Genomic DNA, 26,603 nt, shown 5'->3' with positions numbered 1-26,603 from the left:
TTTTCTTCCCCTCTCTTGCTGCCATATCCCTAAGGGGCCCCATTACGCGCCTGACGTTGGAGCTCCCAACTATCAGTAAGCCCACCCTCTGCGACCGCCCGGATCTTGCAGACTGAGGGGCAACCTCTGGAACAGGACAAGCAGCCATGTCAGGCCGAAGATCAGTATCAGCCTGAGACAGAGCCTGAAACCGGTTCGTCAGACAAACTGGAGAGGCCTTCCGTTCAGCCCTCCGGAATGTTTTTCGCCCCCTGCCACACCTTGAGACGACCTCCCACTCTACCACAGGTGAGAGATCAGCTTCAATGCGGGCGGTATCCCGGGCAACCACAGTCATAGTCCGATCGGGGGATGCACTGATATCACGCATGGATTCAGCAGTAGAGGGTAGGAGGAGTCGGGGTAGACCAAGGAGAAGATACGTGAATTCAGTTAAGAATGATTTTGAAGTAATAGGCTTAACATCAGAAGAGGCATCAATGTTAGCACTGAATAGGGGATCATGGAGGAATTTTAAAAGGGGGACTATGCTCCAGACTGAACGCTGAAAGGCATAATCAGTCTTAAATGATGATGATGATGATGATGATGATGATGATGATGATAATGATAATGATAATGATACCAGTATTGCTGGCCCTTGTTTTGATCACAACAAATGTAAATTGTTCCTAAATGTCGGTCAGGAGCCTAAAGATAGTGTAATAAAATGCAGAAACTGTTTGCCAAATAAAATAAGGTTGGAAATGTTATGGCTTAAAAGTTTTAATTTGACATCCTCTATTGAACAGCCATGTCTTGCAACCATCTCTATAAAGATGGACGTACAGAGAAAATTAATCATCTAAATCTCATCTCATGCCCCATGTGGATTCTTCTTAACTGGATTTGTAGGTGAATCCTGTCTGTTCCTCCCAATTTTTTTCTGTATCACCCATTTCCTTCCTCTGCTCTTGCTCTAAAAAATGAATGTTCTTCTATTGGTTGTACTGATATCACCTTCTATTGTAGAAAGTAACTGCAACCATATCTTTATAGAAATTTAACTATATGTGTTTGCTTAACAAGAGTCATATGTTTGTAGCAATGCATTATGTATGGTGGTGGGCGTAGAAGATGAGTAAATACACATGAAATGCATTTCTTCAGGTAAATAGTGTAATAGAATAAGTCAGCAGAAAAATTTATGATCATATTCTGCAAAATATGTCAGAATAATAGTTAGCAGACTATAAAGTGTCAATGGCTTTGCCAAAGTGGTAACACCAGTTCCAGTCAGGTCACTGAAGTTAAGCACTGTCAGGTATGCCAGGCACTGTTGGCAAGCATGGTGCACTCAGCCCTCGAGCACTGTTGGCAAGCATGTTGCTCTCAGCCCTTGTCAGGCCATTGAGGAACTGCTTGACTGAGAAGTATCAGCTCCAGTCATGAAAGCTGACAACAGATGGGAGAGAGGTGTGCTGACCACATGCCCCTTCATGTCCATATCCAGTGTTGCCCATAAGCTAAAAATGACGTGGTTCGTCAGCACCTTTGGGCCTTCTGAGACCTGTTCGGATGAAGAATTTGAGAGACTAAAAAGTAATGTGGAGAATCACGAACAATATAAACAGTGATGACTTTATACTTGTTTATTCATTCACACATCATATTCCATAAATCTAACCACGAAGGAGAGCCTCTAGAACTTAATAATGAGTCTAGTTATCCTCTTCAGTTCTGCTGGTAGAAAAATATATTTATCCATCTAATATTTCTGTTATAAATAAAATAGAAAGGAACATTCCACATGGGACAAATATATTAAAAACAAAGATTCCATGACTTACCAAACGGGAAAGCGCTGGTAGACAGACACAATAAAAAACACACACACAGAATTTCAAGCTTTCGCAACCAACGGTTGCTTCATCAGGAAAGAGGGAAGGAGAGGGAAAGACGAAAGGATGTGGGTTTTAAAGGAGAGGGTAAGGAGTCATTCCAATCCCGGGAGCGGAAAGACTTACCTTAGGGGGAAAAAAGGACAGGTATAAGGCCTTTTAATATGTCTGCTTGTGTCTGTATATGTGTGGATGGATATGTGTGTGTGTGTGCGCGAGTCCGGTGACGTGCGTACTGGTGGAGGCTGGAGTCCCTCCATTGAAGATCAGACGTGCACAACTGCTCACCAGTTACATTGCACACATTCATAGCTCTCCTGAACATCCTAATTACCTACCGCCTTCTTTTCCCAACCATGGTGGTTCACCTCGCGCATGGGCAGCCCAGGTCAGGGGTAATGATTGCGGTTCATGTTCGATCGCTTCTGTCTGAACTGGAGTCCCTCCCTTCACCACCTCTCCTCGAGGTCCATTCACATACACCTCCGTGGTGTAGCTGTAGGCCAAAGCTTTGCCTGGACCTTTCGCGCGGCCCTGAGGACTCCATTAACCCTGTGGCTCTCCTCTGTCACTTCCTCTCGATCCTTGAAGTGTTCCACGGCTCTAAACTGGTTTACACCGATGACTCGATGGCTGATGGTCATGTTGGCTTCGCCTACATCCACAGAGTCCATTTTGAACAGCATACCTTGCCCGATGGCTGCAGTGTTTTCACTGCAGAGCTGGTGGCCATATCTTGTGCACTTCAGCATATCTGTTCATGCCCCAAGGAATCGTTTCTTCTGTGTACTGACTCCTTGAGCAGCCTACAAGCTATCGACCAGTGCTATCCTCGCCATCATTTGGTGAAGTCCCTCCAGGAGTCCATCTATGCCCTGCACCGGTCCCATTGTTCAGTTGTGTTTGTATGGACCCCAGGACAATCAACATCCTAGGCAACGAACTTGCCGACAGGCTACTCAGAAACTGCTTCTGGAGATGGGTATCTCTGAACCTGACCCACGTTCTGACTTTTGCCACAGGGTTTTTCGGCTTTGGGGGATGGAATGGCATTACAGTACGCACAACAAACTGCTTGTCATTAAGGAAACTACGAATGTGTGGAAGTCTTCCATGCAGGCCTCTCACAGAGAATCAGTTGTCCTCTGCTGGCTCCGCATTGGCCATGCTTGGGCTACCCACAGTTACCTCTTGTGCCGCGAAGACCTGCCTGAGTGTTGGTGTGGCGCCCAGTTGACAGTGGCCTATATTCTGGTGCACTGCCCCACTTTGCTGCCCAGCGACGAAATCTTGGGTTACCAGACTTGTTCCGCTCATTTTATCTGACAACGCCTCATTGGCTGATTTAGTTTTACATTTTATTCAGGAGGGTGGGTTTTATCATTTGATCTAAGTTTTAGCACATGTCCTTTGTCCCTCTGTGTCCTCCACCCTAGTGCTTTTAGGGTGGAGATTTTAATGTGTTGCAGAGTGGCTGGCTCTTCCTTTTTATTCTCGTAGTTGGCCAACCACTGTAATCTGCTTTCTTGTTTTACTCTCTGTTGTTTTCTTGTCCTCTTTTGTTCCTTTTAGTGTTTGTTGCCTTTCCTTCATTTTTGTGGATTTTCCTTTCTTTCCGTTTTGTGTTATCTGTCTCATCTGTTTTATTCTCACACTTGTCGTGTTGTTTTATTAGGAACAAGGGACTGATGGCCTCATAGTATGGTCCCTTCCCTCCCCTTTTAAACCAAGCATCCAACCAGGAGTTTTTCATTGTTTTGGTTTTCAGTTAAATTTTTGTAATCTTTAGAGGTAAGAACTAATACACTAACAAAGAATTTTACTTTAGCCTGCTACCGCAAAATAAAACTGCACCAATAAAGCACAAATGCAAGAATAACACCAAAATAAAACTTTAGTTGCAAAGAGAATGCATCATTTACAACAACATAACACAGTTCACACACAAGTGCCTGCCAACAGCAGAATGTGTCAAAGGCTTTTGGACGAAGACTACGCAATATTTCACAACAACAAACTACTTTTGATGAGCTTGATGGCACAGTTGTTTAAATTAGGTTTGTTTGAACAATTGCCAGTGAGCTCTTGCACACATGCGAAGCAGAAGTTGCATATGAGCAGCACCTTCTCCCGCTTCTCGCTGCAAAGTGTGGCTGTTGCTGTATAAGTAGTAACCGCAAGTGGGCAGATGCTTCTGGGTAAAATTATTCTGGTGCACCCAAACTCAGATTTGCACATGCACAGAGCAGTCAGAGTTGCAGTGGGGGGTAGTCTCTATGTGACCCATGTTTACATTTTTGATTTTACTGTTCTGATTTCCTTTACAGCTCTCAAGTCAAATGAAACCAGAGTGGATTTCTGTCAAATGAATACATTCACGTAATTGCAGAAAAGTAAAATATGTTATTAGTTTCCATTTTCTGATTTTTTTTTTTTTTTTCCTATGTATTATTGGCACTCGAACATTAATCACCTTACACAACAATGAAGTTATTTTTGTTGGTTTGTGAAAGAAATTTGGCTTTTATTAACCCTTTCCACAGAGGAAGTCAACTGAAATGAAGTGTTTCATTCTAAACTGTTGACTATTTTCAACTGTTCACTGAATTTTAATTACATGTTTTCATCTTCTTGTATGTATCACATTACGCCATAATAAAGAACCAACCATGAGATGAGATACAAAAAAATTGGCTTCCCGAAAACCACACTGAAAAGCTTAAGCAGAATTTTACATATCTTCCTTCTGTCAAACACAATATTTTTCAATCATAAGATATGTTTCAACATTTGTCTGCTGCTCCTCTAGGCACGAAATTATTTCTTAATTTGTGTTGTTCACATCTTAAGTTTGCAGAATGCCATTCTTCAGTAAGTTACAGAGTGGCAGCACACCATGTTTTATCATTGTAACTGCCCACAAGGCTTTGTATTTTCTTCTGGAATATAATATAAACTGGCCAATATACAGTTTCTTGGCTTCCCAAATAACTTTGTTCATTTTCTATACAGTTTGAAAAAGTCGTGAAAATTCTTATTCTTCTTAGTTCTGCTGTATACAAACAACATTTTTTCCCCCCTGAAGAAATTTGTATTCCTTCTTACCAGGTTTTTGCAGTGTTGTGTGAATTTAAACTTGATTGGAAATGCTACATAACAGTGTTGCAGTGTACAAATAAAAAAAAAATCACCACATAGAAAAATATTAGAGTCCTTTGAGTTGTAGAGTCTAGTTTTGAAATTAATCTTGTTATGTGTGAGAATGTGCAATGAATTTCTCAAATCACAGAGCATTTATTTTCATTTAAAACTTAACACTTTGAGGACCAACCACTTAGAAAAATTTGGGCCCAGAAGACCAGACACTTATGTAATTATTTAAAATTTTAGTACCACATTTGTGTTTGATATATCTTAAAGGGCAACACATGTAAAAAAAAGAGTAATATTATATGTGAAAACGTTGCTTTTCTTGTTGCCAAGCTATATGTATATGTATATTAAACATATTGTGGTTGCTCCCCCCCCTCCCCCTCCCTCCCCTTACACTTTTGTAATACAAAAATATGCAGCATACATGTTGCTGTGCATCAAAGATCTTTCCAAAATGTGTGTGTGTGTGTGTGTGTGTGTTTTTTTTTTTCTTTTTTTTTCGTTTCCTAAAGTGCCGGGAAATTTTACACTGGTGTATAAAATGTGTGTCATTGAAAGGTCTGGTAAGTTTTAGAATTCCAAGGAAATGTGTACTGTCACATAACATGGAGAATATGTATTTTCACATGGAAAAATGTGTATATTAATCTGGAAAAATGTATATTTTCACCCAGGAGAAAGTGTATTTTTAACTGTCAAATCCGAGGAAAATCCTGACCCCTTTTTTTTCCTTGTCTGCATATGCACCCTGTGTTAAAGCTTGCCAGTTTTCAGTAGCTTGTTGATGTTAAGTGCCCCCAAATGTTCTTGTTCTATGGAAGAAAAGATTTTAAGAAGCTCTGATCCTTGTCCGCATGACATTCCTGACCTGTCAGACTTTGATGATCAGGAGAAATCATACTGCATTTGCCCCAGAGTCAAGGATAGTTCTTGTGCAAGCATGCATTCCATCACACCAGTGGTGCAAGTTGAAAGTTTGTGCAAGGGTGATCATCTGGCATGATGACGTAATTAAAACTAGATTGCTGAAATCAAGCTGGCCGACAACTTTCTTACACTTCCTTTGTGCACCACCTGTTTTACTTTTTATAGTCTTGATCTTGACAACAGCTGCTGCTGAGGTACTCAATCTAAAGTGTAACTTCTAAAGACAGAGTAATAATACTCATACTATTATCATCATTAACACGGGAATAATAAGAAAATTTTAATGGGTTAGCAAAGTAATGTAATGTTTGTCAAATACCAAATAAGCCAATCACTGTGGATGCACAAAATAGAAACAAAATGCAACAGTACAGTTTTTGTAGCTGGAAATAACTTTGTGTGTATACCAGTTATCCATTTGAATGTACATTTTTTTGAGTTAGAGAATCCAAAATATATTGTGTGTTAATATATTAAAATGAAAAACATTTAGTGTAAATTACTATGAAATATTTTAAAAATATACTAAATATCAGAATATTAATTACAATTTTTGCTTAAATATTGAAAATGTACCAAAGAATTAAAACTCCAGGTAGGAATATGAACAATGTAGGAAAATGTAGATTGCTACTTACCGTAAAGACTGCCAAGTTGCAGACAGGCACTATTAAAAGACAGTCACATATAGCTTTCGACCACAGCCTTAGTCAGCAAAAGAAACACACACACACACACACACACACACACACACACTCACACACACACAAAGTATTCATTCTCTGATACAAATGCTTTTTGAACTATCATAAGAAAATGAACTGTACACAATAGAAGTAACATAAGTGTCAGAAATCCGGATCTGTAAAATGCCAAGTAAAAACTGATGTAAGTCTGGACTAAGGAAACCGTGGCAAAATATTATCAGAAGAAGAGACATTCTGTCAGATGTACTCCTATGGATCCAGAGTTCATTATTTTATTTAATTAAGTGTGAGGTAATATAGGCTGGAAGGAGTAGTGTAAAATAAAAGTTGGGTTCAGCGATAAGGAATATTGGCTGTTATGACTGTTTTTAGTACAAGGCAAGAAAAAATGATAGAAGTAAATGAAATCAATAAAAAATTGATGATAAAAATAATTTTCATATTTCATAAATAAAGTATTTCTATCAAATTAAGAATATTTTTTACCAAATTTTTCTCAAGTTTTGAGTTTACACAGTTTTCTGGTTACATCTTTTTTTTTTAATTTTAACTCACCTAAATAACTATTGTACACAGTTATTGAAACTAAATTCATCATTTGTTTCAGATAACAGTGTGGACACAAATCGATCCATGAGGCTGTATGCATTTTCTCTGATAAGAGAACTGGCAGAATGCCACACACTGCTGCATCACCATTTGGCTGAAGCAGTTTTCACTCATTGTGATATACTATCAGAACAGTGCTTTCGAACTGCAGCTAAAGAACATGATGTCTTACTTCAGAAATCAGTGAGTGATTACATTATAATTACTGTTACATTATAATGTCTGTTACTATTGAGATGTATTCAGTATTAAAATTTTATGCACCATATGGACTGACAGAATCTTGTGAAACAGACCAGACCCATATTTTCATATATAATAGGTTTCTTGTAAACAACTTTTTGGTTTCATATCAGACTGAAGCACTACCATACAGTCATCCATCCTGAAGCCTTATATGCTTCAAAATGTTTAATACTCAATAGGAAGGGACTTACTGAAAAGCTTGAAATCCAGGAGAGAAAGATAATGAGGGAGATACTGGGGCCAGTCAAGGAAGACGACAATTATAAAAGGCGACCCAACTGAGAGCTCTAAGAGTGCTGTGGAACAATCACAGATGTATCTAGGAAAAAAGTCTAGCATTTTATGGACAGTTTACAGGTTGCATTGTGATAGATTGACCAACCAGCTCCTCTGTTACTGGCAAAAGAGGAAGACCAAGTTACCATAGTTGATGGAAGTGGAGAAAGATCTTCAGGAACTGGGAGTAACAGAAGGAAACTTGAAGGCTCGGACAATACTCATGAAGAAGCTTAGACAAAAGAGGTTCCAGGACAGACTACCAAGAAAGAAGACTGGTGCCCTCTGGACACAGGAGAGGAAGGAACAACACAGCCAGAGGATGCATAACTACTGTGCAAATGTCAAAGCCCACTCCAAATGCAATAGTCGAATGTCGTGGTCCGTAGTTGGCCTATATGAAATAAGAAGAAGAAGAAGAAGAAGAAGAAGAAGAATACAAAAGTGTGAGGCTTATTTATAAAGTCAATGTATAGATGCTCCACAGCAAGACAAATAAGTGTAGTAGGAGAAGTTTCTGGACCTCATGATACATGCATTTCATATTTTAAATTTAAGAACATCACTTTAATGACAGTGGTATTGATCTCATTTTCAGCATGATCAAGAATAAGAAAAAAGAGAAAAAATGTGCTAACAAATCATTTGTTTCTGGATTTCTGTGAAAGACAGTGATGTAGGGAAACACAATGATGTGGAAGTCAATTCTGTTCAAAATAAGGCTTATTTATTTAACTATTTTTAACGACTCTGTATCTCAGAATATTATTCTAAATCAGTGGTAGTCAACCTGGTCCCTACTGCCCATTAGTGGGCATTCTAGCTTTCGTGGTAGGCAGTAGATGTTTTAAAAAAATTTTGACATAAAGATGTTCCATCCCAACTATACTGACATTGACTTTTCTGGCTTTACTAAGCAGTAGAATGTCACATAATAGTCTTTCTCTAAAACTACAACAATAGTTTGGCAAGCAGACTTCTGTGTGTTATAGTATTGTGCCAAATACGATCATATAACAGTCACACTGTTGTAACTATGTATGTGAGTGGCTCAAAGACTTCTTAAGTTGTAGAACCAAGTATGTTGTCATTGACAGCGAGTGTTCATCGGAGACTAAGATACGATCAAGAGTGCCCCAGGAAAGTGCGATAGGACCATTATTATTCTGTGTATACATAAATGATCCGGCTGACAGGGTGGCCAGTAATCTGAGTTTGTTTGCTGGTGCTATGGTGTACGGGATGGTGTCAAAGAGGAGTGACTGTGGGATGATACAAAATGACTTGGACAAAATTTCTAGTTAGTGTGATGAATGGCAGCATAAGCACAGAAAAATGTAAATTAATGCAGATGGGTAAGAAAAACAAACCTGTAATGTTTGTACACAGCATTAGTAGTGTCCTGCTTTACAGTCATGTTGGTTAAATATCTGGTCATAACATTGCAAAACTACATGAAATGGCAAATGTTTGAGGTTTGTGTGAGGGAAAGTGAATGACTGACTTTGGTTTATTGGCATAATTTTAGAAAAGGATGGCTTATCTGTAAAGGGGGCAGCATACGAGACACTAGTGCAACAGATTCTTGAATACTGCTTGAGTGTTTCAGATCTGTACTAGGTCAGATTAAAGGGAGACACGAAAGCACTTCAGATGCAGGATTTTAGGTTTCTTACCATTAGGTTCAAATAACATGCTAGTGTTCAGAAACTTAAATAGAAATCTCTGGAGGGAAGGCAACATTCTTTCAAGGAACATTATTGAGAAAATTTAGTGAACTGGCATTTGAGGCTGACTGCAGAATGACCCTACTGCCGCCAACGTACATTTCGAGCATGGACCACAATGATAAGATACAAGAAAATAGGGATCATATCGAGGCATGTAGACAGTCATTTTTACCTTGCTCTGTCTCCAAGTAGAACAAGATACGTAATAACTAATAGCAGTACAGGGTACCCATGCACCATATGGTGGCTTGCACAGTATGTATGTAGATGCAGCTAAAAAGTTATTTATTAGGGGAGTGCTCATGATTGTGAGCATCAAATTATTGGACATTAGTAGCAGTAAAAGGAGTCATTTCACAAAACATGGCATATGCAGAAAGAGGAGGCACAACCTGTGACCCCGGCAACAACATATCTGCCACTGTTTCCTGCATACAATGATGCAGCAGAAGACTGGGACACTTGCAAAAGATGCCTGCAGCAACATTTTGAGGCATTTGGGATAACAGACATAAACTTCTGTAAGGCCTTTTGTTGCTCATTTATTTAACCCTTGGATATCAGTTGTGTCAGTTTGCCCCTTATGAGGACCTTCAAGTATTTCTTTATCAGAAGTGTGAGTTATTTTCTACCCATCACTGTAAACATACTCACATTATTGCTGCTCGTGTAGAGTTTAACTGCTGCCAGAAATGCTCAAAACAGTCTTACAGGACATGGGCAGCTGAACTATATGGTCTTAGCCATTATTGTCATTGGGTGACAAATGTTCATAAGGAATCCTGTGCTGATCAAATGGTTTGTACTGCAATTGTATGTTATGCTCCTGATGGGGAAGTTCGAGAGTGAGCTCTACAGTGTGAAAATCCTATGCTTACAGAAATATTGAACATAGCTCAAAAAAACAAATTCTGTTAACTTCTATGTCTGCAAAAAACCACACTATAACAACTTTAAGTTAAACAATGAAACTATAGAATGTGTAGACTACACAAAATTTCTTGGTATGCATGTTGACAGTCAGTTAAAGTGGGAAGAACATATTAAAATACTTAGTAACAGAATCGCTACAGCATGCTATGCTCTGAGAATTCTGACTGCAGTTTGTGATACTACATGTGTCAGACCTGTATATTTTTCTTATATCCACTCTGTTATTACCTATGGAATAATATTTTGGGGAGTCAACAGTAAAAATATTCAAATAGTTTTCAAATTACAGACAAGAGCAATTCGTATAATAACCAAGAGTGGCAGTAGGGCTCACTGCCTTGAACATTTCCAAAAGCTGGAAATCCTTACTGTCCCCTGTGAATACATTTTTCAAAGTGTTATGTATGTAAAAAAAAATATTGACTGCTATATGAAAAATTCTTTAGTACACAGCTATGAAACTAGAAACCAATACAATCTGCATCTAGAGAGGAAAAATAAAGTTAAAACTCAGCAGAGCTTGTTGTACAATGCTGTTAAATTATATAATAAATTACCCCAAAAAATAAAAGATATTGACACAATCGGACAGTTCAAAACAAAACTAAAATTTTTTTTATTAAATAAAAGTTATTACGCAGTAATGGACTATCTGAATTAAAACATGTAGTGTAATTAAAGTAGCCTGCATTGTAATACATGAGGAAATAATTATAATATGAAATCAAAATTGTACAGTACTATAAGAAAATTACAAATTACACAAGGATATAAAACTAATTTAAGATACCTCAAAAATGTGTGTAAATACAAATTTTATATGTATAATTGTAGGTATATTGTATTGTATATGATTTTGCTGACGAAATCCACACAATGTAAATTGTTACATGGATTAATAAAGAAATCAATCAATCATTTGAAGTTTCATAGCCTGCAGATAGTCAGAAAGAAGCCTGATCCGAAGTTTCAGAAATCAGCTTCTCTCACCCATCCCGGCCTTCAGTCAGTTCACAAGGGAATGTAGACACTATTGCAAAGATCCAGCAGACGTCTGTATCATATAGATAATAGGTATTCCAAAAAACAACAGTCCGTGTCACAAACATGGCAGGCTGCTGCTCCACTGGCTTCATGCCCTTACTGCTTCATGTCCCAAGTGCCAGGCAACATGTAATAGGTGTCATAAGGAAGGACATGTTGCTCCTGTATGTAACCTCTTTCCAAACCTGAGTGAGGATGAAACAGACATGGATGTGAACAGTGTGTCAGCAGTGATGATGTCTCAAAGCAAATTATGCATTGAAGTGTGTGTGTTAAACAAGTCATTGAAATGGAGGGGGACACAGGTGCAGCAGCATTGGTGAATTCTCAAACTTATGTGCACTTGGGTTCTTCCCCTCTGACTCCAGTGTTACAGAGGGTGATGAGTTATAATAAACAACAGATTCCCATTGTTAGACAGTTTTCTGCATGTGTGACTTACAAAGCTGTGGTTCGCTCATTAAAATTCCTGGTTGTGAACAATATGTACACTGAAAATCTGTTTGGTTTGGATGCTTGTAAACTGTTTCGATCCTCTATTGATGATGAAGTGCATGCGGTTTATAATCAAGTTCTGTATCAATAGTTAGATGCTCTCTGTGTGGAATTTTCCTGTCTATTTTTTCCAGGACTGGGTTGTGCAACAGAATTTCACGCTGCTCATGTTACAATGAAAGTCTGCCAGCCCACACTTCCCCCCCCACCTGCCTCCATTTTCCCCTGGCCCACCTGATACTGGTAACTTTACCCAATCAAGTAAAAGCAAAATTAGATCATCTTCAATCCTCTTCTTCCAGTGAGTGGTCAGCACCATTGGTGATAGGGAAAGCACCTACCAGTAAATTATGCCTCGGAGGTGACTAAAAAATCTGTTAATCCACAGTCACTCACTGATACCAGTCCTTTGTCACGCCCTGATGATCTGTTCACAAATCTTATGTGGAGGGGTGAGGGGGGGGGGGGGGGTCATTATGGCATTATTTTTCAAAAATTGACCTAGTAGAGACATATTCACAGCTACTGCTCAACAAGGAATCTAAACACCTTCTATTTACAAGTACCCCATTTGTGCTTTATCAGTACTAGCATTTGCCTTAAGGTGTGGAAAGTGCACTGGCTATTTGTCAGTGCTCTTTAGAGCAACTCATTGTATGAGTTCCAAGCTGCATCAGCTATTTAGATGGCATAGTAGTGTCTGGTGCGTCTATAGAGGAACACTTGCCGCACCTTCATGCTCTGTTTTCTGTTTTACAGTATGCTTGTTTAAAGGGCAGTTTGGACAAGACACAGTTTTCTCAACCATACATTATTTGTTTGGGTTTTGAAGTGCTGTATGCTGACATTAAACCATTGCACCAGCATATTGATTCTATTGCTGCATTGCCACGCCTCACATCCATCGAGAAATTACAGGAATTTTTAGGTCAGATTGTGTTGTACCAAAAATTCATACCAGATGCTGCTGCCGTGGCACAACCACTCCATGCATTATTGTATAAAGATGTTCCTTCCCACTGGTCTGTGGTTTATGGCTGGACATTCAAATTGTTGAAATCCCAGCTGCAGTCGACTCCTTGTTTGGTCACTTTTTACCCAGGTCAGCATCTTGTGTTAGTGATAGACCATCTCAGTTTGACCTTGGTGCCGTCCTTGCCCATAAGTATGCAGATGGTTTTGAATGCCCTATTGCATACGCCTCTAAATCCTTAAATTCAGCGCAACAGCATTATTCTCAGATAGAGGAAGATGCTTTCACGGTGATTTATGCTCCAAAGAAATTTCATATTTTTCTGTAGGGTCGAAGTTTCACCTGATCACAGGCAGCAAACCACTGGTGTCTCTTTAACCCTTCTGCATCCTTGCCAGACAAAGCCGCGCATCACTTACAGCAGTGCTCCCTTTTTCTGTCACAATACAATTATGAGATACATTTTTGTCCTACAGCACAACATGCAGTTGCGTTTACCGATTGGTCCGGATCCAGAGTTTGATAAAGAGGAATTACTTAGTTTTCATTTAGACATGGAAACTCAAAATGTTATGGGTGGTTGTCTTATCGCTAGGAGTAAAATTGCAGCTGCAGTAGGCGTGGATCCTGTTTTAAGTCAGATTGTTTCTTTTGCATAACACGGCTGGCCAGACAAACCTCTGGGTCATGCTTCTGATCTTTTAAGAAATTATAAGTTTCCATAAGTGGTGCATTATCTGTCCGCTTCTGCGGCAGCAGTTGCAGAAAATGGCCCCCAGTTTGTATTGAGGAATTTGAAGAAAAGTGCTGTTTGCCGTGTTCCAGCTCCTCCTTTCCACCCTCAATAAAACGGGGAAGCAGAATGACTAGTATAAACATTTAAGATGAAAAAATGTGTTTCAGATGTGTCACATAAGTAGCTCTTGACTGGTTCCTCAGTTCTTATCAGTTCATCCCTATTGGCGATAAAAGTCCAGCACAGTTGCACGGTCATCGTCCCCATAACCTACTGCATCAGCTTTGGCCGACACCAGGCCGTCCACTGGCACTGTCGCCCCATTGCTTCTGGCCTGGCACAGCTTTTTGGGCTCACTGGTTTGGCAGCCGGCAGAAATAAGTGCTGGCAGTAATAGGAAGTACCCGTGACCAATTCCTCTGCATCATCTGCACAGCTGAGGGGGGACGTTGCAACACAGTGACTAGCTACGACCTGTTGTGGGCAACTGTGCACCGGGTATGCCTCTACCGCCCCCACATCCTGCCCCTACCTGACCATCTCCTACATTGTGGTCAGTGCCTTCGCTCCCCCCACCTCCGCTGCCGACATTTTCACAACTGTCTCCTCTGTTTTGGGTGCCCCCTTTTAGCTGTTGGTAGCTACAGTGGGATCCCAGCTCCCACCTTGTCACAGCTGATGCCACTGCCGCTACCACCTCCATTACGGCTGGTGCTGCCTGTTCCACCACCTTTGCTGCAAACTACTTCCTGAGGTTGGACTCAGACATGGAAATGGAAGCTGCGCCAGAATTGCATGTCCTACTATATGGTCTCCAACATTGGAACAGGTGCCGCACCTGTCCGCCCTGTCACCACTTCCAACCATATGCTCCAGTGGTAGCACGTCACATGAATCAACAACCTATGTCAACCACAGTCCCAATTCAACTCAACCTTACCAGATGCAACTAGGGCAACAGACCAACAAGTGGTGTAAGGTAAAAGTGTAAGTTAACTAACAAGTTCAGTTCAGCAAGTTATACTCTTAGAAGCACCTCTAATTGAGTTGACCTAAAGACAGGAATGTTGGCTTATTTTGCAATTTTTCAATTCCTGTCGTCTTACAGAAGCAGTGCACCCAGTCAAAATAAAGTGTTTGTTTAGCAAAAGCAAGCAGTAAAAATACTGTGTACAGTAAATAACCACACATCTTGCAGAGGTGTTTTAAAGGCTCTTGAACTTTTTACAGTCATCTAACCACTCTTCATATGAATTACCTGAGTATTTAGTTTCAAGGATTGAAAACTTCTGTTAGCTACAAGGCAAGTAGCAGTGTTCATTGTAAAACTGCATGACAAGTCCTAGGCATAGCGTATTGTAAGCAGGACACTGTTTTTGCAGATGTTGGTAATGATTTTGTTTGAAAATACCAATGTAGTTAAGTAAATATTAATCTGCCAATAGGAGATAAACAAGAGCTGCTTAATGCGAACCAAGAAGCAGCAGCTTTCTATCTAATATATTTGGTTAAATTTAGCACGAATACTGTTAAGTAGTGTAGTGAGAGTTTAATGTTAATATAGTGTGCAGATTAAGTTTGATTATTTGCTTGTTTTGCATTTGTGTACAGCTTGACTCTTATACATCCACGAAGGGTCTCCACCTTGATGAGATCTATGGAACACAATGACTGATGCTGGCTTTTTGTTGTGATTTTTGGCTTAATGACTGAGTATACACCATTTGTGCAACTGTTTCCTCTCTCGCATTAGCTGATAGGAAATCTCTGGTTTTGAAAACTAGCATTTATGTCATCTTTTATTTAGTCATATATCTCTTACCACCTTGAAAGCACAATTTTTTCCAGTATTTCATTTCATTTGAGCTAACTACATTTTTTCAGGTTCTTTGTGAAGTGCTGGACCTACTCAGTCAACTTGTCCACAGTGATAAACAGTGGGGTCCAAAAGCACTAGTAATTGTGAAAAGAATAAACAGTTACGTTACCGAAAGATTTAAAGGGCAACATTCTGATGTTTCCATCCTTATAAGAGCCCTAAATTTCCTTTTAAATATAGGTATGTATACAAAGTAAAAAATACGTACTTGAGAATATTATTGTAACTTACGCTATTAATGAACAATGATCATGACCAAGTTGACTTTAGGAAAATTAGAACTGATATAAAACTCTTGGATTTCCAGACAATTGAGCTCATTTCAGAAACTTCAGTGACCAACTGTTGATATTGGCTGCAAAGGATTTATTTTTAAAATTTATTGTACTGGACCATTATTGGACTGTGTAATCTTACCCTCCCACACATCACTATTAAAATTCTCTTAGTCTCTTCATGCTTCGAGAGGTGTAAGATATACAAACAAAAAACTTTTTACATATCTTCATTATCTCGTTGTTGTTGTTGGCTCCACTTTTTGTGTCTAGGGGTACATTCTTGTACCTGAAATTTCAATTTAACATTGTGGGTTCCTGATGACTAAATAACTGATGAAGATTTGCCTATATATTTCTTGAATTTTATTCTTTGTCACATTGTTAAATAACACAACATCTATACATTTTCCACATTTAAACAATAATTCCATTATGAGGGTGGTATCTGTTCTTTCGGACATGTCTGAAAGAACAGATACCATCTTCATATAGTTCAGGCTAACCAGCCAGTGACCTCCTTCTCCTGTGCAGATGCACACGCATTGCCCGAATTCTTACGGGACTCTGTAAGATTGTCTGCCACGAGTAATGAGTGTAATGTGCAGGGGCACTACGAATGTGGTGTGTGGACATTAAGTAGGGAATGTGGGTCTCACGGGCTCAGATGGATAGAGCGTCTGCCATGTAAGCAGGAGGTCCTGGGTTCTAATTCCGGTTGGGGCACACATTTTCAACCATCCCTGTAGATGTACATCAATGCCCTCGACAGCTTAGGATATTGATTTAATTATCATTTCAATAATTACATTGTTGCTGACAAACTTATGTAAATGTCTTCTTCCATCAGAGGCATGCCCACTAGTCCTAATATTCTGCCAAACTTACAATATTCCAAAGAGTTTACAAAGCAAAAGAGTTTACAAAGTTTATTGGCAAAAGAAGAATCTTCACCAAGTTATATCATTACTTTATAAACGAGTACAGAAATAAATTTAATAATTATTGTTAGATTGTGCAATTAATAATACAAATTCTAAGTATGCCAGAAAAACCATAAATTCAAATTTTTCTAAAACAAGAGCAATTTTAACTGTTAATGCATATCGATTGTAGCACATTAATTGCTTTTTATACATTTTTGCCTGTAATATAATACATCATATACAGAATCATATGAAATTCTTTTAGTTAAACACCAAGATTATGTTCACCTATACAAGAATTGATAGTATAAATGGTATCAGTTATTTCTTTTAAAAAAAGGTTATGTTAGAGGAGGGTGTCCCATTATAATATCCACCTTACAAAATTTGAAAACAGTATGTTTACAATATTTTGTGACAGACTATAAGGTTTGCCAAACAGTGTACAAACTGATACCCAGGATAGAATATGGGTGTATAGAAGTATCTAATACATAACATATTGCAGAGAACACAAGAAAAATATCTACTACAAAAATCATAATCTATACTTGTTTCAGGATATGGCATTCAAATTTTCAGATCTATGGAACATACTGTCACAAGAAAATACTACAAAATCAAAGCTACAACATTACACCACTAAACTATAGATGTAAATACAGAGACAATTTAAATTACTAGAATAATAAATTGTAAGTTAACATCCATACAATCAAACCTTCAAAATCTTCAAAAGAGAAGAGAAAAATTTCAGAGCCTAAGTGAATGAAAAACTCACGACGATGGGTACAGACCAGAAAAATATACTCAATCAAGAATTAGGAATCAATCAGCCACCTAAACCAGAGTATTCAAGGTTATGTTGACACATGAGAGAACAAAATGTTGGAAAAATATTAGGGACTAAGCTTACGAGTGGGGATCGACCCACAAATCCAAACCACACCTGTTACAAAACAGCAAAAAATGTTTTGACACAACAAAATGAATGAAGTTCATAATCATATCAATAATTCCAATTATGTGCAAAGAGTAACTGTAAGAAACATCTAACCTCAATCACACACACACACACACACACACACACACACACACACACACACACACACAGAGAGAGAGAGAGAGAGAGAGAGAGAGAGAGAGAGAGAGAGAGAGTGTTGCGATGACCAGGGGTACCCAAAACAGACCTAAGCACGAGTCTGTCCACAACTCAAGTTCCAGTCAGATACAATATTGCAATACTCAGGATAGATTCAAGTAAACATAGTCATAAATAGCTTTGAATAATGACACAATCCTGTAGCTTGAGAACCAAACTCAGAGTATGAAAGCAGACATGCATTCATCTTGCTTTATTATCTACACTAGTGAATGTGTACCACACCATTTGCTAAGTGTCCATACAAACTAAGCTACATATATAAAGACCTAGAAAATTCACTTACAAATGATAAAAACAAAATGCACACTAATTTTAAGTCATGTAATGTATTGTACTTGAAAACACGTTCATTTATGCTGTCTTTCACAGCCTTGACTAACAATTCACAAATATCAGTCACAACACAGATCCAGTCAACAGATGCTCAAGTACGTTATCCAGCACCCACGATCTCTTTTAAGTTGACTGATACGGTCAGATACTATTCCTCGTTGTTAGAGCACAAATTATAAACATTATCCCATTTTAAAATTGTAAAAGGATGTACTCATTTAGTCTCATACATGTATCAAATTCTAAAGTACATATCTATTAAAGCACGTATCTATATAGTGTATCATAGATTTTAACTCGGTCAGCAGATAAAACAGGACTTTAAAAATCACAACATCATACATACTACATTCCATTCAAACAAAACACAGCTATGTAGTCTTCTGCATATACAGATAGATTTAAACTCAGTCAATGGATAAGATAGAGCTCTAGAAACTACATGATCTTAAACACTAAATTCATGACAATGGAAAAAGAATGAACATACAAAAATCCAATCCAAACAACTTCATAGATTTTGGATACACAAGTCTGTATGCATTAGGATGTGGATTTTCATGAACCTCGAATGATCCAATATAAATATCAAAAAATGTCTTTATCTCAGATGTCAACATTTTAGATTTCTCTGTGGCTCTCACCAACACAAGATCTCCTACCTCAAACTTATAAAATCTGCCTTTACCATCCTGTCTCTGTGCTTTCTCCTATCCCCCTGGTTTTTCATCATGTCCCTAACACATTCTTCCCTTGCTTGTGGTGACAGACTCTCCATTCTACTCTATCCTGTGCAAGCTTCTTCATCTCCCAGTACCTACTGCAACCTACATCCTTCTGAATCTGCTTACTGTATTCATCTCTTGGTCTCCCTCTACGATTTTTACCCACCACGCTGCCCTCCAACGCTAAATTTGTGATACCTTGATGCCTCAGAACATGTCCTACCAACCGGTCCCTTCTTCTTGTCAAGTTGTGCCACAAACTCCTCTTCTCCCCAATTCTATTCAATACCTCCTCATTAGTTATGTGATCTACCCATCTAATCTTCAGCATTCTTCTGTAGCACCACATTTCAAAAGCTTCTATTCTCTTCTTGTCCAAACTATTTATCGTCCATGTTTCACTTCCATACATGGCGACACTCCATACAAATACTTTCCGAAACGACTTCCTGACACTTAAATCAATACCCGATGTTAACAAATTTCCCTTCTCAGAAACGCTTTCCTTGCCATTGCCAGTCTACATTTTATAGATCCATCATCAGTTATTTTGCTCCCCAAATAGCAAAACTCCTTTACTACTTTAAGTGTCTCATTTCCTAATCTAATTCCCTCAGCATCACCCGACTTAATTCGACTACATTCCATTATCCTCGTTTTGCTTTTGTTGATGTTCATCTTATATCTTCCTTTCAAGACACTGTCCATTCCGTCCAACTGCTCTTCCAAGTCCTTTGCTGTCTCTGACAGAATTACAATGTCATCGGCGAACCTTAAAGTTTTTATTTCTTCTCCATGGATTTTAATACCTACTCCGAATTTTTCTTGTGTTTCCTTTATTGCTTGCTCAATATACAGATTGAACAACATCGGGGAGAGACTACAACCCTGTCTCACTCCCTTCCCAACCACAACTTCCCTTTCATGTCCCTCGACTCTTATAACTGCCATCTGGTTTCTGTACAAATTGTAAATAGCCTTTCGCTCCCTGTCTTTTTCCCCTGCCACCTTTAGAATTTGAAAGAGAGTATTCCAGTTAGTCAAAATCTGTATTATCATCAAACACCTGATACTCACTGTGGTTCACAGTGTTTTGCAAATAGTTACAACTTTTCCCACAGTTTAAGAAACAGAAATTAGTTTTCACATAAATATTACTTTCAGGTTGCAAAATAAATAATTCTTTATCATTTTATCCAAAACAAGCCTCAACTTTCACTATCCAATCCATACTGATGATTATATTTTCTTCTGGACTGGGGATCACTAAGCATCGATGTTCAAAGGTTTTGCCTTCTGTACTAAACATTAAAAGTACCTGAGATTTTACCAATATGCTTTGCTTACCTGTAGCTCCTCTTATCTTTACACTTACAATGAACAGTTCCACAAAATTCTTACTATATTTAATCTTGTTTCTAAATTGTTCAGCTATACCACAAATTGGACTACCTGTATCAATCAAACGGTTCCCTTCCCATTGATCAATCTTAATCTTAATGAAAGGACATCCAAAATCTGAATTATCATCTCTGTTATTAGACACCTCGTGTAAGAAATCACTTTCAATTTCATCAAATGCTACATCTACACTGATTCTGCAAGGTTTTAATAACTTTACTGGTATCATATCATTACTTTGGTTACTCATGTTCTCAGGTAAAGATTGAATACACTGAACGGATTCCATGCCACAACTAACATCACTTATTACAGGAGGAACACAAAATATATTAATGTCAAAATTACATTTCCTACTTAGATCTTCTTTCACTTCATTCCACCAATTTGGATACAAATTCTGACTAACGACAGCTAACTTACTCCAGAATGCACATTTATTTACGTTATTGTCAATTTGGTTCCAAACAAATTTCAAGAAGTTTTCACCTTTATTCTCTAAGCTTACAGATAACTCATCTCTACTGTTTGGAGCATTACTCTGCATGACATTAATGAAAAGCAGCTTTGACTTGTCTGGTATTCCATGACTTTCACTTACATCATTAGATACATCACTTACCTCTGAAACTTCATTATTCTTAAACTCCACAAAACCTGATACTCATCATCATCATTATCATTCTTCCAAAATTGCTTCATTAATAACATCATTAAGACCACAAGTTCCATCTCCATTAAAGTCACACACCTCACCTACATTCATTTGCAATAAGCTACCAGTCTCACACTTACCTCCCTCAGTCATTTCACAGCTCTCATTCATATCTACATCAAAATTCAGATCCAATACAGTCATCACCTATTTTTCATACATCAATAACGCTGTTTTCGTAGCAAGAGAAGAAATCATTAGTACACACTACATCAAAATTCTCCCACCCAGGGGGTCCACAACTCTTTTGTGGATACGTGCGTAGCGAGCACGGGACCCCGAGCTAATGTTGCCCTCCTTCCTTTCCGGGCTGCATACCTTCCTTTTCTGCATCCTTCCCCATCCCCCATCTTTGCCCCCCCCCCCCCCACCACCTCTGCCTCTTTCCTTCCCTTTCTCCCCCTCTGGGAGTATGTTTTGTGCCTACGTCCGGAGACGGACGCTCGAAATTGTCACATTCTTCGCTTTCTCTGCTTGCAAGTCTTCGTCCTTCCTTTGTCCTTCTCTTTTCCTTACCTCTTCTCTTTACACTTTTCTCCTCTGCGGCGTTTGAGACCTCTCTTCTGTCCTTTCCCTTTCTTTGTTTTTCCCATTCTCTTTTTTCCTCCCTGTGCGTGTCTGAAGGCTGACCCACGCACTTTCGTGCGTAGCCAGTGACGGGGTAACGCGTAATTCCCCGCCCCAGGTAGACAGGTAGGACACGTACGTACCTCCTGGTAACGGCCAGGCCCAGGGAGGGGTGATTACCCGAGCTGATACCTTCCGAAAGTGCCGATTGGTCCCTCCATCCATTTCTCGGGAGGTGTGACCTGAGGTGTGAACAATTACCTAAAGCGGGAGTGCCCCCAAAGAGGGCCCTCACAAGGGAGGAGCGTGCCATCGGATACGCCGGTAATCACGGGGGGTACTTCCGCAATGGTTTCCTCATCTTCTACTATGTCTGCTCACAAGCGTAAGTTCAATGAGTCTCAGCCACAGACAGTTCTTCCATTGTTGCCACAGTTCCTTGTTGTTTCTCGGTCTGACGAAGGTCACGACTTCTCCACAGTCAACCCTTTCATTATTCAGAAAGGTGTCGACGCAATTGCAGGTCCTGTAAAGTCTTGTTCCAGATTACGGAATGGCACCTTGTTGTTAGAAACAGTCAGTGCCCTCCAGGCACAAAAATTGCCACGTACTTCACTGCTCCACACCTTCCCTGTCCGGGTGGAAGCGCACCGCACTTTAAATTCCTCACGTGGAGTCGTTTATACATGCTCCCTCGACGGATTGTCTGACAAGGAAATTCAAGACTACCTGTCTGACCAGGGCGTAACGGCTGTTCATAAAGTCATGAAAAGGGTTGACACGAACATCGTTCCAACCTGTACTGTCTTCTTGACATTTGACAGAGTTCAACTCCCATCGAAAATAAAAGCGGGCTGTGAGATAATTTCCATTCGCCCCTATGTCCCAAACCCTATGCATTGCTATCGGTGCCAGTGGTTCAATCATACCAGCCAGTCCTGTTCCAACGCGGCCAAATGCGTTACTTATGGCAAGGATGCCCATGAGGGTGCTTGTCCACCTCCATCCCCCCATTGCATCAACTGTATGGGTGATCACGCTGCTTCCTCTCAAGATTGTCCCATTTTTAAAGATGAAAAGCTCATTCAGGAAATCAGAGTGAAGGAAAAGGTGTCGACCTTTGCTGCTCGAAAATTATTCGCCAGTCGAAAGCCCACTGTGCCTCAGACAGGAAAATACAGCACTGTCCTTGCCTCTCCTCGGCCAACAAAGGAGGTGGCCACGCAGACTTGTGATCTCACCTTTAGTGCCACGGTCGTCAGATCGGCCAGTGCAAAGATCACCCGTTCAACCTCCCCACTTTCGCCTGCTCACTCTATGGCTCAACCTTCATCGGGTTCTGCTAAATCTCGATCCCAAAAGTCGGACACCCAGACTTGCAAAAAAGAGCATACTCGTAAAGATTTTTTACGTACCCCAACTTCACAACCATCGGTACCTCCTTCATCTAAACATCATGTTTCCAAGAAGGCTAATAAGAAACCCAGTTCCTCTCCTTCTCCGCCACGGCATGTCTCATCTACAGCATCACCTGGTGGTAACCGCCCTCGGCCATCTTCTGTGTCACCGAGGCGCACTGCTGGCGGCCGATCAAGCGGCCGATCGCTGGTGGCAGGAGCTGCTCCTGATCAACCTATGGTTCAGGATCTTCTGCCTTCGGCTGAGTGCCGTTCCACACTGTCGATTGCAACCTCCGAGCAGTCATTGAGTTGACGGCAACCTTGGTCACATTCTTCCATTTTCTGTCCACCCTATGTCCATTATCCATTGGAATATCCACTGCATTCGAGCGAATCGGGATGAATTGACGATCCTCTTACGATCCTACTCGCCGGTCATCTTCTGTCTTCAGGAAACAAAGCTGCGTCCCCATGACTGCTTTGTTTTCCCCCATTTTCAGTCAGTCCGATTTAATCTCCCCTCTGTTGAAGGCACTCCAGCACATGGAGGACTCATGATTCTTCTCTATGATACTCTCCATTATCACCCACTCCCCTTAAACACTTCCTTCCAAGCTGTCGCTCTCCGTCTTTCCCTTTCTGGATGCACCTTCTCTCTTTGTACTGTATACATTCCATCGTCCACACCAATGGCACAAGCTGATCTCTTTCATCTTCTTGGTCAGCTTCCACCCCCCTGTTTGCTGGTTGGGGACTTCAGTGCCCACCACCCGCTTTGGGGATCTCCACATCCTTGTCCGCGTGGCTCACTATTGCTAGGTATCTTCCACCAAGCGGATCTTGTTTGCCTCAACACTGGGGACCCTACGTTTTTGTCTGCCTCGACGACAAATTTCTCTCATTTGGACCTTTCGGTCAGTACTGTTCCGCTAGCTCGGCACTTCGAATGGTTTGCCCTTGCTGATACACATTCGAGTGACCACTTTCCATGTGTCCTTCGATTGCAGCCACAACTGCCATATATGCGCCCGAGACGCTGGAAGTTTGCCCAAGCCGATTGGACACTTTTTTCGTCTCTAGCATCATTCGATGACCATCACTTTCCTAGCGTTGACGATGAGGTCACTCATATTACAGACGTTATTCTTACAGCTGCAGAACGTTCAATACCTCACACCTCCGAATTGCCCCGGCGCCCCCCAGTTCCTTGGTGGAACGAGGCATGCCGTGACGCAATACGTGAGCTGCGACATGCTCTTCGCGTTTTCAGACATCATCCTACATTGGCCCACTGTATCCGCTATAAGCAGTTCCGTGCACGGTGCCGTTGCGTCATCCGCGATAGCAATAAGGCAAGCTGGGACTTCTTTACTAGCTCATTTAACACCTTCACTCCTTCCTCGGAAGTTTGGAGCTGGATTCGACGGTTATCAGGAGCACCTAGTTTCTCCCCGGTCTCTGGGCTCACTGTCGCGCTTGATACATTAGTGGACCCCGTCGCAATTTCTAACTCTTTGGGTCAACACTTTGCTGAGATTTCGAGCTCTTCAAATTACCCACCAGCGTTTCTCCCAAAGAAACGTGCAGCGGAAGTGCGACCTCTTGCTTTCTCGTCTCACAATTGCAAAAGCTACAATACTGTTTTCTCCATGCGGGAACTCCAACATGCACTCTCTTTTTCTCGCTCCTCCACCCCAGGACGGATGGTATCCACATCCAAATGTTGCTGCATTTATCATACCATAATCTGCGTTTCCTCCTTCACCTTTATAATCAAATTTGGACCGACAGTACTTTTCCCAGACGATGGCGGGAAGCTATCGTCGTCCCTGTTCTGAAACCTGAAAAGGACAAACATCTCCCCTCTAGCTTTCGCCCCATTTCTCTCACGAGTAATGTATGTAAGGTTTTGGAGCGTATGGTGAATTGCCGTTTAGCTTGGTGGCTGGAGTCCCGCAGTCTTTTAACACCTGCCCAATGCGGTTTCCGAAAGCATCGTTCTGCAGTTGACCATCTTGTTGCCCTCTCCACTTATATCATGAACAATTTTCTCCGGAAACGCCAAACGGTAGCAATATTTTTTGATCTGGAGAGAGCATACGATACCTGTTGGAGGACAGGCATCCTCCGCACACTGTTCTCTTGGGACTTTAGTGGTTGGCTGCCCCTTTTTCTTCACGAATTTATGGCAGAGCGCACATTTAGAGTGCGGGTGAACACTACTCTCTCCCGTACTTTCTCCCAAGGAAATGGGGTACCCCAGGGCTCTGTGCTAAGTGTTGTACTGTTTGCCATTGCCATAAATCCAGTTATGGATTGTCTCCTTCCTGATGTCTTGGGCTCCCTCTTTGTGGACGATTTTGTGATCTTCTACAGCTCTCAACGGACCAGCCTTCTTGAACGTCTTCAGGGCTGTCTCGATCACCTCCACTCTTGGAGCATCGAAACAGGCTTCTGCTATTCTCCCAGTAAGACCGTTTGTGTTAATTTTTGGCGTCGTACAGAGTTTCTTCCGCCTTCCTTACATCTAGGACCTGTCAACCTTCCATTTTCAGACATCGCTAAATTCTTGGGTCTTATGTTTGACAGAAAACTGTGCTGGTCCACCCACATTTCCTGTCTTTCGGCTCACTGTCTGCGATCCCTCAACACCCTCCGTGTCCTGAATGGTACCTCCTGGGGAGCGGACCGAGTGGTCCTTCTCCACCTCTATCGCGCCTTAGTGCACTAGAAATTGGACTATGGAAGCATAGTTTACTCTTCTGCTCGGCCATCTATTCTTTGGCGTCTTGACTCTATCCACCACTGTGGATTACGTTTAGTGTCTGGAGCTTTTTACACCAGCCCTGTGGAAAGCCTTTATGCTGAGACTGCTGAACCTCCGCTGTTCGGCAAGCTGTCCTTCTAAGTCATTATGCTAGCCATTTGTCTTCCATGCCTGCTAATCCGGCCCATGACATTTTTTTCGACGCCTCCTTGGATTTAGGGTATACAGGCCGCCCTTCCTCCCTACTACCACCGGGAGTCCAGTTCCGTCAACTGCTCCATTCGCTTTCCTTCTGCTTTCCTAAAACTATCTTGACAACTTGGGGTACAGCACCACCTTGGCTCCGTCCCCGGACCTACCTGCTCCATGATCTTTGTCAGTTTCCCAAGGATGGTACCCCTTCATTTGTTTATCGTCGGGCATTTTCTGCTCTATGCGCACAAATGAAGGATGCCACATTTATTTACACTGATGGCTCAAAAACATTGTTTGGTGTAGGGAGTGCCTATATTGTTGGCAACACCCCAAATCAATTTCGGCTTCCCGACCAGTGTTCGGTTTATTCTGCAGAGCTTTACACTGTTCTCCAGGCTGTCCAATACATCTGTTGCCATCAGCGGATACAGTATGTTATCTGTTCAGATTCTCTCAGCTCTCTCCTCAGTCTCCAAGCTCTCTACCCTGTCCACCCTCTGGTCCACCGGATTCAGGACTGCCTTTTGCTCCACTTGGGGGGCATCT

The 26,603-nt window shown here is 40.8% G+C and overlaps 1 protein-coding gene across 2 annotated transcripts in view; it reads left to right on the top strand.

The window, feature by feature from the left end:
* Nucleotides 1–26,603, top strand: part of LOC126175483 (AP-5 complex subunit zeta-1-like) — a 149,094-nt gene that overhangs the window by 25,730 nt on the left and 96,761 nt on the right. For both annotated transcript variants that reach the window (XM_049922299.1, XM_049922300.1), the window contains exons 4-5: nucleotides 7,275–7,459; nucleotides 15,594–15,768. In XM_049922299.1, the coding sequence (XP_049778256.1) occupies nucleotides 7,275–7,459; nucleotides 15,594–15,768 (360 nt within the window). The remainder of the gene's footprint in view (nucleotides 1–7,274; nucleotides 7,460–15,593; nucleotides 15,769–26,603) is intronic.

This window comes from Schistocerca cancellata, chromosome 3, assembly GCF_023864275.1.
Source record: "Schistocerca cancellata isolate TAMUIC-IGC-003103 chromosome 3, iqSchCanc2.1, whole genome shotgun sequence".
NCBI classification, from domain to species: domain Eukaryota; kingdom Metazoa; phylum Arthropoda; class Insecta; order Orthoptera; family Acrididae; genus Schistocerca; species Schistocerca cancellata.
The sequence above is the reverse complement of the archived record's forward strand: the minus strand, read 5'-3'. Positions and strand labels throughout refer to the sequence as shown.